Source organism: Archocentrus centrarchus, chromosome 16 (assembly GCF_007364275.1).
Source record: "Archocentrus centrarchus isolate MPI-CPG fArcCen1 chromosome 16, fArcCen1, whole genome shotgun sequence".
NCBI lineage: Eukaryota > Metazoa > Chordata > Actinopteri > Cichliformes > Cichlidae > Archocentrus > Archocentrus centrarchus.
Genome location: NC_044361.1, coordinates 14,787,578 through 14,800,946, shown reverse-complemented (window position 1 = coordinate 14,800,946; position 13,369 = coordinate 14,787,578). Strand labels below are relative to the sequence as shown.

The 13,369-nt window shown below is 41.3% G+C and overlaps 1 protein-coding gene across 1 annotated transcript; it reads left to right on the top strand.

Annotated features, from left to right (window-relative positions):
* Nucleotides 1-8,942: 8,942 nt before the first annotated feature.
* Nucleotides 8,943-11,889, top strand: LOC115794728 (kelch-like protein 38). Its single transcript, XM_030750369.1, has 4 exons — nt 8,943-10,159; nt 10,245-10,386; nt 10,475-10,580; nt 10,899-11,889. Exons 1-4 carry the CDS (start codon nt 8,943-8,945, stop codon nt 11,174-11,176), a joined length of 1,743 nt encoding a protein of 580 aa, XP_030606229.1. The 3' UTR covers nt 11,177-11,889.
* Nucleotides 11,890-13,369: the final 1,480 nt, after the last annotated feature.

The window sequence follows — 13,369 nt, the reverse complement described above, 5'->3', positions numbered from 1 at the left end:
GTTAAATTCACCCATGCCCGGGTTTTTGTAACATGCTTTTCGCTCACAGTCAGTGTGTCAGTCTTCAATAAATCATCCTCCAGCAAGTTTCAAGCTCTGTAGCCCAAAGAGTCAAAATTTATCTTCACAGTACAGAGTCATAGTAAGTTTTCAAATCAATCAATTTTTTTTATATCTTAAATGCTCAACAAGAACTTTTTAGTGTGAAGAAGGAAGAATGCGAAACCTTTAAAAAATAGCTCAGCGAGATCTTTCCACTATGCTTTCAAAAATTTAAATAGTCAATCAACTTTTAGCAACTTGGAATTTTTCTATTAATCTTTTTTTGTTGTTTTTGCTTCTTTATGAACCTAAAGTTATGAAAACATAAGTTTCAAAAAAGTGTAAATATACTACAGTGTCTAAGTAGATGTATACTCACTGTTGGATTGAGATCTGGTGACTGTGGAGGTTATTTGAGTACAGTGTCATGTTCAAGAAACCAGTTTGAGATTTGTGACATGGTGCATTACCCTGCTGGGAGCACTGTGGTCATAAAAGGATGGACATGATCAGCAACAACACTCAGGTAGGCTGTGGTGTTTAAGTGATGCTAGCTGGTATTAAGGGGCCCAAAGTGTGCCAAAAAATATCCCTCACACCAATCATCCACCACCCGTCTGAACTGTTGATACAAGGCAGGATGGCTCCATGCTTTCATTACTCCAAATTCTGACCCTACCATCTGAATGCAGAAACTGAAATCGAGACTCATCAGATCAGACAACGTGTGAACTGTAGCCTCAGTTTCCTGTTCTTAGCTGACAGAAATGGCACCCAGTGCGGCCTTCTGCTAGCTGTAGCCCATCAGCTTCAAGCTTCGATATGATGTGCATTCAGAGATGCTGGTTGGTTGTAATAAGTGGTTTTATGATCCAGTGAACTGCCGCTCACTGGATATTTTCTCTTTTTTGGATGATTGTGTGAGAAAATCCCAGTAGATGAGCACTTTCTCAAAATACTCAGATGAGCCCATCTGGCACCAACGACCACGCCACATTCAGAGTCACTTAAATCACTTTCTTTCAAATTGCGATGCTCAGTTTGAACTTCAGCAGGTTGTCTTGACCATGTCTACATGCCCAAATGCATTAAACTACTCCCATATGATTGGCTGATTAGATATGTGCTTTTACATGCAGCTGAGCAGGTGTAACTAATGAAGTTTTCTATTCGAGGGTAAACCTTGTCTACATCATTTGTAATAAAAAGAGTAAAGATGCAAATTGACAACTAATTGTGACATTATATAAATGTTTAAATGACAAATCTTAAACTGAAAACCTTCTGATGCTCAACAACACATTCAAATGTCCCTTCACTTTGAAATTCACTGGAAAAACCTCACACATATGTTTTTGTGGTCGAGGGGAACTCAACAGCAATGCAAACATGTGAGTTATTTAAACTCTCTTTGTGAGTGCACACCGCCTTTTCCCCACAACATGTCAAAGTCAGGGTTAACTCAACATGCTGCTCATTTAGAGAAAAACTGTCGTTCAGCTGAGCCCTATATGAGCCCTTTAGACATTCTCGGGCAAATTGTAGGTTTTCCAAGCACCCTGGTTTCTCAGCTTTCAGTTACACACTTGGGGGTCAGGAGGAAACAAACAAGAGTGCAGATAAAATAAAAACGGCAAATGCATGTCTACTGACAGTTCACTGAGCTGCACTCAGTAAAACAATGTTGAGGACACCTCCTGAGGCTGATCTCGAACAAACCAGAATACAGGGTCAGGTTTATATTTCAGTGATGGTGCACTTACTTGAGCTAGTGTATTAGTAGCTGTATCAATATGCAGCCATTCCAGTAAAGAGATGCACTTGTCCAGAATAGAATTTAAAGTCTAAACAGCGCTTTCACAAGTAGGAGGCATCCCATGCTTCGTTCTTTCACTGGAATGTCTGTCCAGATAGTCTCTGTCTAGAAGATTAGCTTTCTGATGTTCTTTTTAAGCGCAACGATACACAGGCACCAAATGGGTGTGCTTTGATAAAACACTGCCAGCATTAGACAAGGTCAGAACAGTCATCATCCCCGAGCTGCATTACATGAAAGGGACATTTCATTCATTTGGATGGTGTTTAGAAACGCGAGGGAGGGTGATGAGGGGGAGGAAGGAATGAGGAGTGTGAGAGGAATGAGGGAGGGGAAGAGAGGTGTAACAGGTTTCCAGTGCAAAAAAATAAGAAGAAGAACCTGAAGGGAAATGATGGATGGCGCGAAGAGGAGAAAATGGAGTGGGGCATAATGAGAAACAGAGTGAGATCAGTGAGAAATTGCTGGCCTGAGCTGAGAACTCAGCAGTAATGGGTGTTAATAAAAGTAAACTTAGCATCTAAGTATGGCCTCAGCTCATTACTGTTACCGACAGCCCTTTGAGCAAGGCCCTTGATCTTTTAATTGCAGGGTGGGCAGCTGCAGATGAGACTGGGAGGTTACTGTTAGCAGCTTGCAGGTGAAAGAATGAAGCGCATGGGGGAACTGATTTTTTTTGTTTTGTGAAATTGGGGTTAAACCAGCTTTACTTAAAGTTAGGCCACTAGGGGGCAGCAAAACAAGCTGTGAACACAGTATTGGCTTGTAAAGCCAGTGATATGGTGATTTTTATTTTTTACAGCTGTTTTAACATTTATTTGGACAAGGAAATGTAAGTTGATGATGGATTTTGAGTGGCTCCTTTATGTTCACTTGCTACTTTGTAAATGTGGTGTTTGGCAGATAACTTGCAGTAATGAAAGAGATAATAAAAGTGATCCAAAGTGCATGAGGTGAGGGTTGTAAATGAACTAGTTATTTTTTACCAATCCTGAGAATAAAGATTAGACAAATAGATCAGCTTTAAAAGAAGACTAATCCTCGTGACAAAGACGGGATTCTTCATTTCATCTGACACTTATTACCACCTCGGCATGGATGGGTGCTATTTGTTATTGTTTTTCTCTTTTGTTTACCTCAGAATAATGTATGAATAAAAGAACCAGCTTGGAATAATGTGTTTACTTTCTGTCTGAATCACCTGGCAGCGATGAACACAAAATACTACGGAATAAGAATGATAAGATCAGAATAGACTTACTATTAAACCCCTGCAGGACTGTTGCAGCATTTAATTGGGGGTCTCTTTGAAAGCAGACCGTGCTTTATTGCATCTTTGTGTGTTTTTTCTTTGTGTTATCATGCATTCGGTGACCCTCACTGCTCCTAAAAAAAAAAAGCAAAAAAACCCAAAATGCTCATTTGCTCTGTTTTTGAAACCTGACATTTTCCCTGCCTGTCCCTGCAGCCACCACTCCCTCTGTGTCCATCTGTTTCCCTGTTTGTCTGCATGTCGCCCAGAATACAGAGGGAGAAGACAGTCAGCAAGGCCTTCAAAGACATCTGAGTAATTTCACCTCCAGAAAACCTACCTAAAGTGTTCTTTCCCTCCCTCCCCTCTCACTATTTTCCTCTCTCTCTGTGACACTCTCTACTCTCTGTCTCTCTTCATCTCCTCTGCCTTTGTATTTCTGCTGTCTTTCATGGCTCCTCTTTCTTTATATATTTCTATCTCGCTCCCTTTCTCTCATTGCTCCCTTTCCTCTCTCGCCCCCTCTCTTTTCTGTACCTCAGGTATACCTGGCTGGCTGCTGAGGGCTGACACTTTAAAGACATGGGCTCCAGCTTCTGCTGCTGCTGGAATATCAATATCTACTGCACGCACACACACACACACACACACACACACACACACACACACACACACACACACACACACACACACACACACACACACACACACCCCTTCCTCCCTCCCACACATGTAGCAACATATAGCACACATGAGGGCACACACGAACCCCCCCCCCCCCCCCCCCCCCCCCCCCCCAATCCACACACCCAACCCACACAGTTTAGCTGACTCTATCAGAGCAGACAAAAAAAAAAAAAGGGGAGGCTCTGTTTGCCTTGTTGCACAGCGGCAGTGACTGAATGACCGCCATACCAACAAGAGAGGAACCTTGGGAGAGCTACAGCAGAGGGCACGGCGAGTAAACACTAAGTATTTGCCCCTCCGCCCTCACATTTTTCCTTTCCAAATAACATGTCCTGCATGCTTTGGATACATCAGAAGAATTTTAAGCAGCTAACTGTAAGCCCTTTAAGACCTCATCCCTGCTTGAGCCTGTGTGTAGGTACTGAAACACACACTTACTTTCACAGCACCCCCCGCCCCTTTCCTCTGCAGGCTACCCCTGTCTCTTGTCTCTACCCCTCACACTGTTGATTTACATGTAGATGTCTCTCCATCAAAGCTAGATTACTGCTTTCAGAGTTGCTAGGCATGTATCTCTTTGCACCTGGGAGTAATACCCCATGGAAGATTGACTCTTGCCAATCTTTTCCCACTGTCTGCTTTGACTGTTTTGGCTATTTGAGTCTGAGCAAATGGATGTTTTAAAGTTCACACCATAAATGCATGTTTACAGCTGAGAAAATAACATTTCAAGATAAGTGAATGGATACAGCCTCATACCTTTATTTGTTTTTGTAGAAAATGGCCTGTCATGCTGGCCATTTCTCATCTCAGCAGTTTACGCATCTGTTTTGTTGACATGCTGCCTGTGAGTTTAACCACTCTGAAATTTGCATAACGTTGGCCTGACACCTGGTGGATACTCTACTGGTCTGAATGTGGTGTGTGTTTTTAAAATTAACAGTCCCATAGTAAAGTAATATAAGTAACAGAGGTAGCAATTTTTTAGAGCTGTCTTCTACTCCATAATTTTCATAATGCTCCATCTACATTTTCAACATTTTGCTTGGACTGATAACAACATTTTCCAACCAAATTTTGACACCATTCACAGCTTCGCCGTCTTTTTCTGCAGTGGTTTCCTCCACCATTCGTAAACTAGACTACAATCGAAATGTTAAAGGGATTCACATACTGAACACACACATTTATGTTCCTGTATGTCAACACGCAAGTCACATTTTCTCCCGTTGTGCAGCGATTCTCACAGAGTAGTCGTTTTCCCCTCATCAATAAGTCATGAAATCATCATCAATAACCCCTCCAATGCTTAATCTAAGTGATTTTTTTTTTGGCTTTTGAAAATTGCTCTCCAAGTGTCTCAAGGAACAAAAAGAAGTATTCTAACAAACACATCAAAAAAAAAAAAAAAAAAAAGTGGTGAGGGTGCTTACACCTCACAGGGTTCAAGCATGTTCCAAGTGATCAGTATGTGAATTCTGGCAGTTATTATAAAGTTCTTGAATGATATTGCGCCTAATACAACAAGTGTTTTCATAGAGCTTTAGAAGGTACACTAATAATTCATGATTTTAATGTGAGTCATGAATCATGTCATGAAATAATGAGTGGCATAAATCACAGGTGTACTCAGCTATCTTTGTCTCGGCCGAGGAAGCAGTTTTGAGCCGAGCATCTCAGTGAGCCTAGTCAAGCGCAAAATCGGTGCTCCAGCACCAAAGGCCAGATATCTAAACAGACATGACAGAGTGACAATCCAGTTTACTTGGGCCCAAGCCTCAAATTCATTACAAAAAAAAAAAACCAAAGAGATTTTTGGAAGAAACTTACAACTGAGGGATATTGATTCAAACTGAGCAGACAGTTGGTTTTGTGTGGGGCATGATAAAGTACCAGTGAGCACAGTAATCTCAGAAAGTATGATTTGTCCTACTAGGTTTTCTTTTTTACTCTTCCACAAAATAGCACAGATAATACTGATGTAAAAGATCTAATTTGCTTTCACACTGATTTAATAAAAAGGGTATTAAATGAGCAAACACAAACTAAGGGGAATCATTATCTAAGTTTGTATAAGGATGAGCACGCCCCTTTACCCTTTTAACAGCCAATGGTTTGTGTTTTCTTTAGCTCTTATGTCTCACAGAACCTAAATTTTCCATCCTCCTCATAACATTTTTGGATTAAGAATGAAAACATATAATGAGTGGGGGCTTTATATATTTATATATATATTACCTGTACCACAACATGAAATAAAGAGCCGCAAAATGAAGTGAAGACCAGAACTGTCCATGTCACTTTTATTTGACCAAGGAGAGCTGTCTGACACACATTCACACTCACATTCACACTCACACCTACACAAACACAAGACTAATCTGTGAGATCTAAATCCCCCAGGTATATAAGCTCTATTAGACGATGCGCTTATGAAAAGATAATCATTTAGTGATATGAAGACACGACACGGGGCAGTGGGTGGCAACAGTTAAACTGCCGTATGAAAATGCTCTTCTGCAAAGTGTGTGCCGAAGCCTTAACTTTTAATATAACTTGTTGCCTGCAGGCAGACGTTAATGAGTCCTTTTTGTCAAGGTGATGGAATAGAAATAGCAGACAATGTGCTTAACTTTAAAGGATGCAATCACAGTGTTGAATATGAGTGTGGGTGATAAAATGACACTGCAGTCTCCTGGGTAAACGAGTTAAGCTTTGCCTTTGACAGGAGCACGTAGTGGCAGATATGAATTTTTGACTTTTTTTTTGCATGATACAATTAGCAGGTATGAATAACGATTTCATTTAATAGAATATAACTGATGCCTTTATTTGCTGAGGACCCTGTAAGCACAAACAAAAATTTTTAGGTGTTAATGAGAAAGGAAATTGTTTGTTGTTGTTGTTGTTGTTTTTAATTAATTTCATATTTACCCAATGCTCAGCCACTAGATGGTGCTGTTTAGTTGTTGCTGCTTGCAATGCGAAAGAAGCCCTATCCCGTGGTATCACGCATGGGATTATTGTGACCTCAGTTTTTGATGTTTTCAGTCTGCCTTCATTTTCAGTTCTTCTGTGCGAGCAGTGTCAGTGATATGCTTACATTTGCCCACAAGCAACATGACAAGCTGCCTACGTAGATGGCCAGTAAGCCCAAGTGCTTCATGGTGTGAACTGCTGATGTTGTTCTGCAGTAACCTACACATCCAACTACATCTGGCATCTCAAGCAGAACATTTTTAGGTGTGAATGTGCCAAGCTCTGTAAACAATCCTGCGAACAAGAAAAAACATGCCACATCTGTAACTGTGACTACCGAAAATGCCCTTTTTTTTTTTTTAAGTGCCCACGTTTAAGAGAGACCCGGCAAGCTTTGATTCTTCTCCAGCTTTAAGGAATCCTATTGCCACCTTGAATGATGTACTCCAGGAAAGCTGCTGTATAGGCTTTATCTGTTTCAGAGAGCATAAAAAATGAGATGGAAATGAGCTTAAAAACACACAAAGATAGGAAATGCAAGCATCTGTTGCTGATGTACAGTTAAATTAGAATATTTCTTTAAGCATAAAGGATATATGACCCATAAAACACCTCTCATTTTCCTCCATTAAGCCCAAGCCTCTGGCTGATGTCGCATAAATCGGAAACATTTTCATTGAACTTGTGGCGAACTGTTTGCAATGTTGTGGCCACAGCATTATGCATATTCCTTTTTCTTGAACCCTGCTGAAACCTCCTCATATTGCTCTGTTTATGTCGCTTCTGCTGTAACATAATCCTGTTTTTATATCTCTGTGTGTTCCATGACCCAGCCGGCAGAATGAGCAGCCAGCAAAATGAGTGTTATCAAGTATCGGTGCCGTTTTTACTGCTGCAATCATGTGCCAGACAGAGATAGAGCTGATGGGGTGAGTAGGAATGCGAGCTATAAAGAAGAAAGGAGAGGTCTTGTGTGGGTGTAATAAATAGAGGAAGAATATAATATCAGAAGAAGAGGCAAGGAAAGAATAACCAAAAAAGATTCTGTGGTAAATCCAGACAGATTCTGAGAAAGCTCTCGATAACATGTCACATGTGTCTGCAGCAGCGCTGCCAAAGAGAAGCTCTATTTTTAGGGGAGGAATGTACACACTGGCCTCTTGGAAAGACACCATAACAACAAACAGTACGCAATACACTCCTACAAAGAGAGAGGAGCACACAGTCCCAACAATTTAATGCTAGAAGAAAGAGGAAGACAGTGAAGGAAAATGTTCAGACATCATATTTGATGCCGAGAACTTTCTTTGAACACAGTGGGACCCCCCAGCAACCCTTGAAAGAATCATCAGAACAGGTAAGAACTGTATTCCTGTAAGGCTGCAAGGAGTACTGAATCTGTTCTGTGTGGTGTCTGATCTTAACAGTACCTTAAACATACTGGATATAAATGTTAATTCATAATAAGTTGTACAGTGTTTGTGCTTAGCTTTTAACAGTGTGTCACCGTCTCTTAAGCTGGCATTTGTTATTATGTACGTGCATAATTTTTGCACAGTTTGCACTCATATTTAATACATGAAATGCAACTACATTAATCGACTTTAAAGGCTTTAAACACTGTCGCACAACAAAAACACAAAATCCTCATCTATCCCATGATGCCTCCGCAAGAAAAATAGTTTTGTGGGTGTTTCTTCAGAAATCTGCTAAGTCTCTTAGTCACCAAAATGGTCAGCCAGTCATCCTGTAGGCATCACAGAGCATCTGTGTGTAGCTAAATAAGCTAAATATGGCCCAACTATTGCCTAAAGCTATTTAACAACAAATATTATGTTTCATTTATGAGTTGAAAGGATTGCAAACCTGTAAACTAGACATTTAGAGCAGAGTTTTAGGGAATGGTTACATGAGTATTTTGCAGGTAAATACTTTGCGTGATTTATTCATTCTTTCATTCAAACAAGCAGAATGGACTTAGATAATCTAAAAATCTCATCCCAATTTAGTAAACTGTATCACACAATAAAGGAAAGCTGGTATTCTGGCAGTGGATGGCTGATAACCATTACTTCCCAGTGAGCAGAGCGAGTGAGCAATCATGTTGCTGAAAGACTTGAATAATAAGTTGCATGTGATAATAGGCGACTACATTCTTTTCTCAGCATGGATCAACCAGCACTTGAGGTCTTCCATTACAAAGACAAAGAGCAGTCCTCCAACCTGCTCCTTCAGCTCAACAGACTGAGACAGGAGAACATCCTGACAGATGTGCTGCTGTGTTCAGATAACACAGAGATCCCCTGCCACCGTAACGTCCTGGTGTCCAGCAGCCCTTACTTCAGAGCCATGTTCTGCAACAACTTCATGGAGAGACAGCAGACCAAAATTGACTTAAAGGGAATCACATCAACCATTCTGAGCAGTATTATTGACTATGTTTACACAGGACTTATCAGTATCAGCATGGATGACGTGCTCCCTTTGATGCAGGCGGCATCCATGTTGCAATATGGCCGCCTTTTTGAGGCCTGCTCAAGTTTTCTTCAGAAGCAGCTTAGCCCAGGCAACTGTTTGAGCATGATAAGACTTTCTGACATCATGAACTGTAAGAGTTTAAGAGACAAAGCAAAGGAGATGGCCATGACGAGCTTCTGCGATGTCTCAGCATCCGAGGACCTGTGTGAGCTCTCCTTACCAGAGATCATGGGATACCTGGAGGATGATTCCCTCTGTGCAGAGGAGGAGCAGGTTTTTGAGACACTTGTTGCTTGGATCCATCATGATCCTTTATCCAGGCGTGGTGCCATCAGTGACCTTTTCAAGAAGGTTCGCCTTCGATATATCCATCCCACATACCTCTTCCAGTTCATAGCCAATGATCCTCTGATCCAATCCTCCACCCTCTGTACTGAACTCATTGAATCTGTGAGACGTCTCATGTTCTCTGTTAGCGCAAAATGCACTGAAGATACTGCAGCAGACTTTAAACATCTTTGGGTTGCACCAAGGCGCTACAGCTATCACGATACATTGGTGGTGGTAGGAGGAAGGAAGAATAATGAGCAGACCTCAAGGGAGGCCCTTGTCTTCGATGAAAGGAGGCAGCAGTGGCAGTGGCTTGCTAAGCTGCCTGTTCGTCTTTACAAAGCCTCCTATGTCGCCCTTCACAGCGTCCTCTATGTCATCGGAGGCCTGACCACAAATACAAAGAACGAAGTCAGTACAACCGTCTACACCCTTTCCCTTAAGACCAACCATTGGCGGACAGCGGAGCCTATGCTGGAGCCACGTTTTGCCCACCAGAGTGTCTCCTACCACCACTTCATCTTTGCCCTGGGTGGCCTTGGACGTGACAGGCAACTGACAGGCAACGTGGAGAGGTGAGATGGACCATCCTTAGTCAAGAAATTCTGTATACACAGAATGAAAAACATGAACTAACACATGTCTCAATGCTATCATTAGGTACAACAGTATGTTCAACATATGGGAGTCGATGGCACCCATGCCTCAGGCTGTACTACACCCTGCAGTGGCTGCTACTAATCAGAGAATCTATATGTTTGGAGGAGAAGATGCCATGCACAACCCTGTCAGAATAATACAGGTATTACTACACCGGTCATGTTCCCAGTTATTTCTGTCATCCATTCGCATTCATTCACTTCTTTTCTTTCTCTGATGCACCTCTGTAGGTGTACCACGTTGGCAGGAACATGTGGTCTAAGATGGAAAACAGAACAGTGAAGAATGTCTCTGCTCCCGCCGTGGTTATGGATGAGAAAATCTACATCATCGGAGGTGAAAAGGCTAAGAATGATAGAATAAAAATGAACTGCACGTTGTACTATGCAGCTGCACCGCGGCTTGAAGTGAATCTGCGTAGAATATGATACATACCAAAGCAGTGGATTTAATAGCATTTTATTCGTAAAACTTTTACACATATGGCGCATTTGGAAATTTTTTTTAAGTATTCTGTAACAAAACAAAGTTTTTTTTTGCCAAAATTAGCCGGTACTCATTTACTTCTCAATGAATCGGTTTAGAATTACATCGCCGCAACATACCAAAGCTAGACATGCTTACTTTGTCATATTAATATATTCTCTGTCACAGGATACACCAGGAGAATGATTGCGTATGACACCAAGGCCAACTGGTTCATCAAGTGTGCCAACCTAAAGGAGAGGAGGATGCACCATTCAGCCACTGTTCTCAATAACAAGCTGTATGTCACAGGCGGACGTTACGTCAATGGCCACGACATTATTGAAGATTCGGACACTTTTGAGTGCTACGACCCAGAAACAGATGCATGGGCGACTAAAGGGAGTCTGCCTTTTAAACTGTTTGATCATGGCTCTGTGACTCTCACATGTGTCTCACAGACATGAGACAGACATGTGTGAAATCATAAATTAGGCAGTCAGTAGTATTTTTTTTGGTTTGTTTTTTTTTAACCTTAATTTTGTATTTAACAAATGCCATTTTCATATTTTGTTTTAAATGTGAAACTAAAGTATTTAAACATGACATGATTTAGAAAGTCAACGTACCTCAACTAATTCAAATATTCATGAGAACTCTGAAATCTGAAAATGCTGTCACGTTCCATGTTTTTATTTAACACCTAACTCCGTATATTAAATAAGACGACTCTTGTTGCACAGCCTGTTCTTAACCTGTCTGACTTCACAATGGGTGAGAGTGCTATTTTCAGCCTGCTCTAAATCCAGAGATTTCACCTGTCATGTTTAAATCAAGAGGGCTGTGTCCTGGTTGGTGCAATTCAAAGCTATGTGCAGCTCTCAGGCTTGAGACTGCTGATGTGAACAACAAACCTTTGGATCATTATCTGTTGCTTTCATGGAAATGCTGATGGAATTATTGTGATTAAAGCAATAAATTGTTCATCCAGGGCTGAAATCAAAATAAAAGCATAGCCACTCTCCACTGTTTTGGACCTGACCCCCAGCACAGTTCTGCATAAATGTATTAAATGCTGAAATAATTTATTTTAATGATAAGGTTTAATGTTTTTTTACTCTGTATATATGTTTCCTGGTTTTAGCCACTGTTTTTTGTAAGCTCGAAAATAAAATGTCACCCTGTACATGTGGTCTCTCTTCAGTGTCTCAACAGCTCTGGGTCAGTTGACAGTGAATTGCAATCTGAGCTGTGCTCTGTATGTCTCATCATGTGTCTGTTTGAACCCTCTCACACTCACCACAGAGGACCTCAACAAGTCCAGACAGGTTCCTGGTCTCCACACACAGGGAGATGCTGAAGGCAACCAAGAAATGTTATCCTTTTACAAAGAACTTGCAGAAATATTACCCAGTAGGAGCATGATTGCTGCTCCTGTGACAGCAGGAACTGAAGCAAGTCCTGTCTGAAAATCTCAGCTGGTTCACAGATTTTTTTTCAGGATTCAGAAATTACATATATCCTGAAAATATGAAGATAAATAAGGACAGACAGCTTCCTATATAACAATTCTTCAGTTTAAGTATAAGCAACACAAACAGATTACATAATTTTATTCATCAGTGGCATCCGCAGTGTCAGTCTGTCATACGGCGTAAACATAATGTGACCAGAGGGTACATTTCTTTGAAACCAAAAGTCACTGGGTCAGATGTTTCAGTCGTTTGCTGCCAACAAATGGAGTCCAGGGGACAGTGGGTGGAGTGGGTGGAGTGGGTGAGACAAGGTGGGGGGGGACTGGAAAAACTATAGGTGATCTGATGTTATTTTAAGAAACAAACAAGAAGGGCGAATGTTCCACCACGTGAGGCATGTGGCCCTGTCGGGTTCCGTGCTAGCTGGCAGATGTGAGAGGGGGTCTGTAGAGAAACTCATGAGCGGGGGTTTCACAACAGAGAATATGACCGAGTGATGAAACCCGTACAAGAGGAGCAGCAACAGGTGTATGTGTTTGTGTAACTGTGTGCATATGGGAGAGTGCGTGTGTGTTTGTGATTAAGGTGTTTGGAGGTTCGAGCTGGGGCTGACCAGCCGCCGTGTCTGGTCACAACATGGCAACAAAAACAGGCCTGATGGACAGAGGTGAGAGCAGGAAAGATCATTCGCTGACAACCTTTCATAACTTCTTCTAAGGTGCCAGAGAAAGTAATATGTCAGCATATTTACACATTTCTGCCTGATATAAGTTTTAAAATATATACATTCATGCAACACACACATATTGTATATATACACACACTGCACATGCTAGCTCCGTAAGGCTACCTAAAATATTTTGTCTTGCTGCCTGTTGGTGCAACATAAAAACAGAGCATGTATCTGCTTCACTATTATTATTATCATTATTGGTGATTCCATGAATAAACTAAACCCAGACTCTTTGGGGTCTTAGGTCATAGCTTCCTTCTTGGTCAGTCACTAACCAACTGCACTTGCTGGGACTTTCCATGCCTTTCTGTCATTTAGCCTACTCTACAAATAGACTTAATCAGACTTGAGGGACTCACAACACTGCAAACCCCTGTAGTTCACACAGTAGGTTTTTCAGTTCCACTTTTCACACAATCTGTATGGTTAGCTATATGGGGAACTGTGGAACT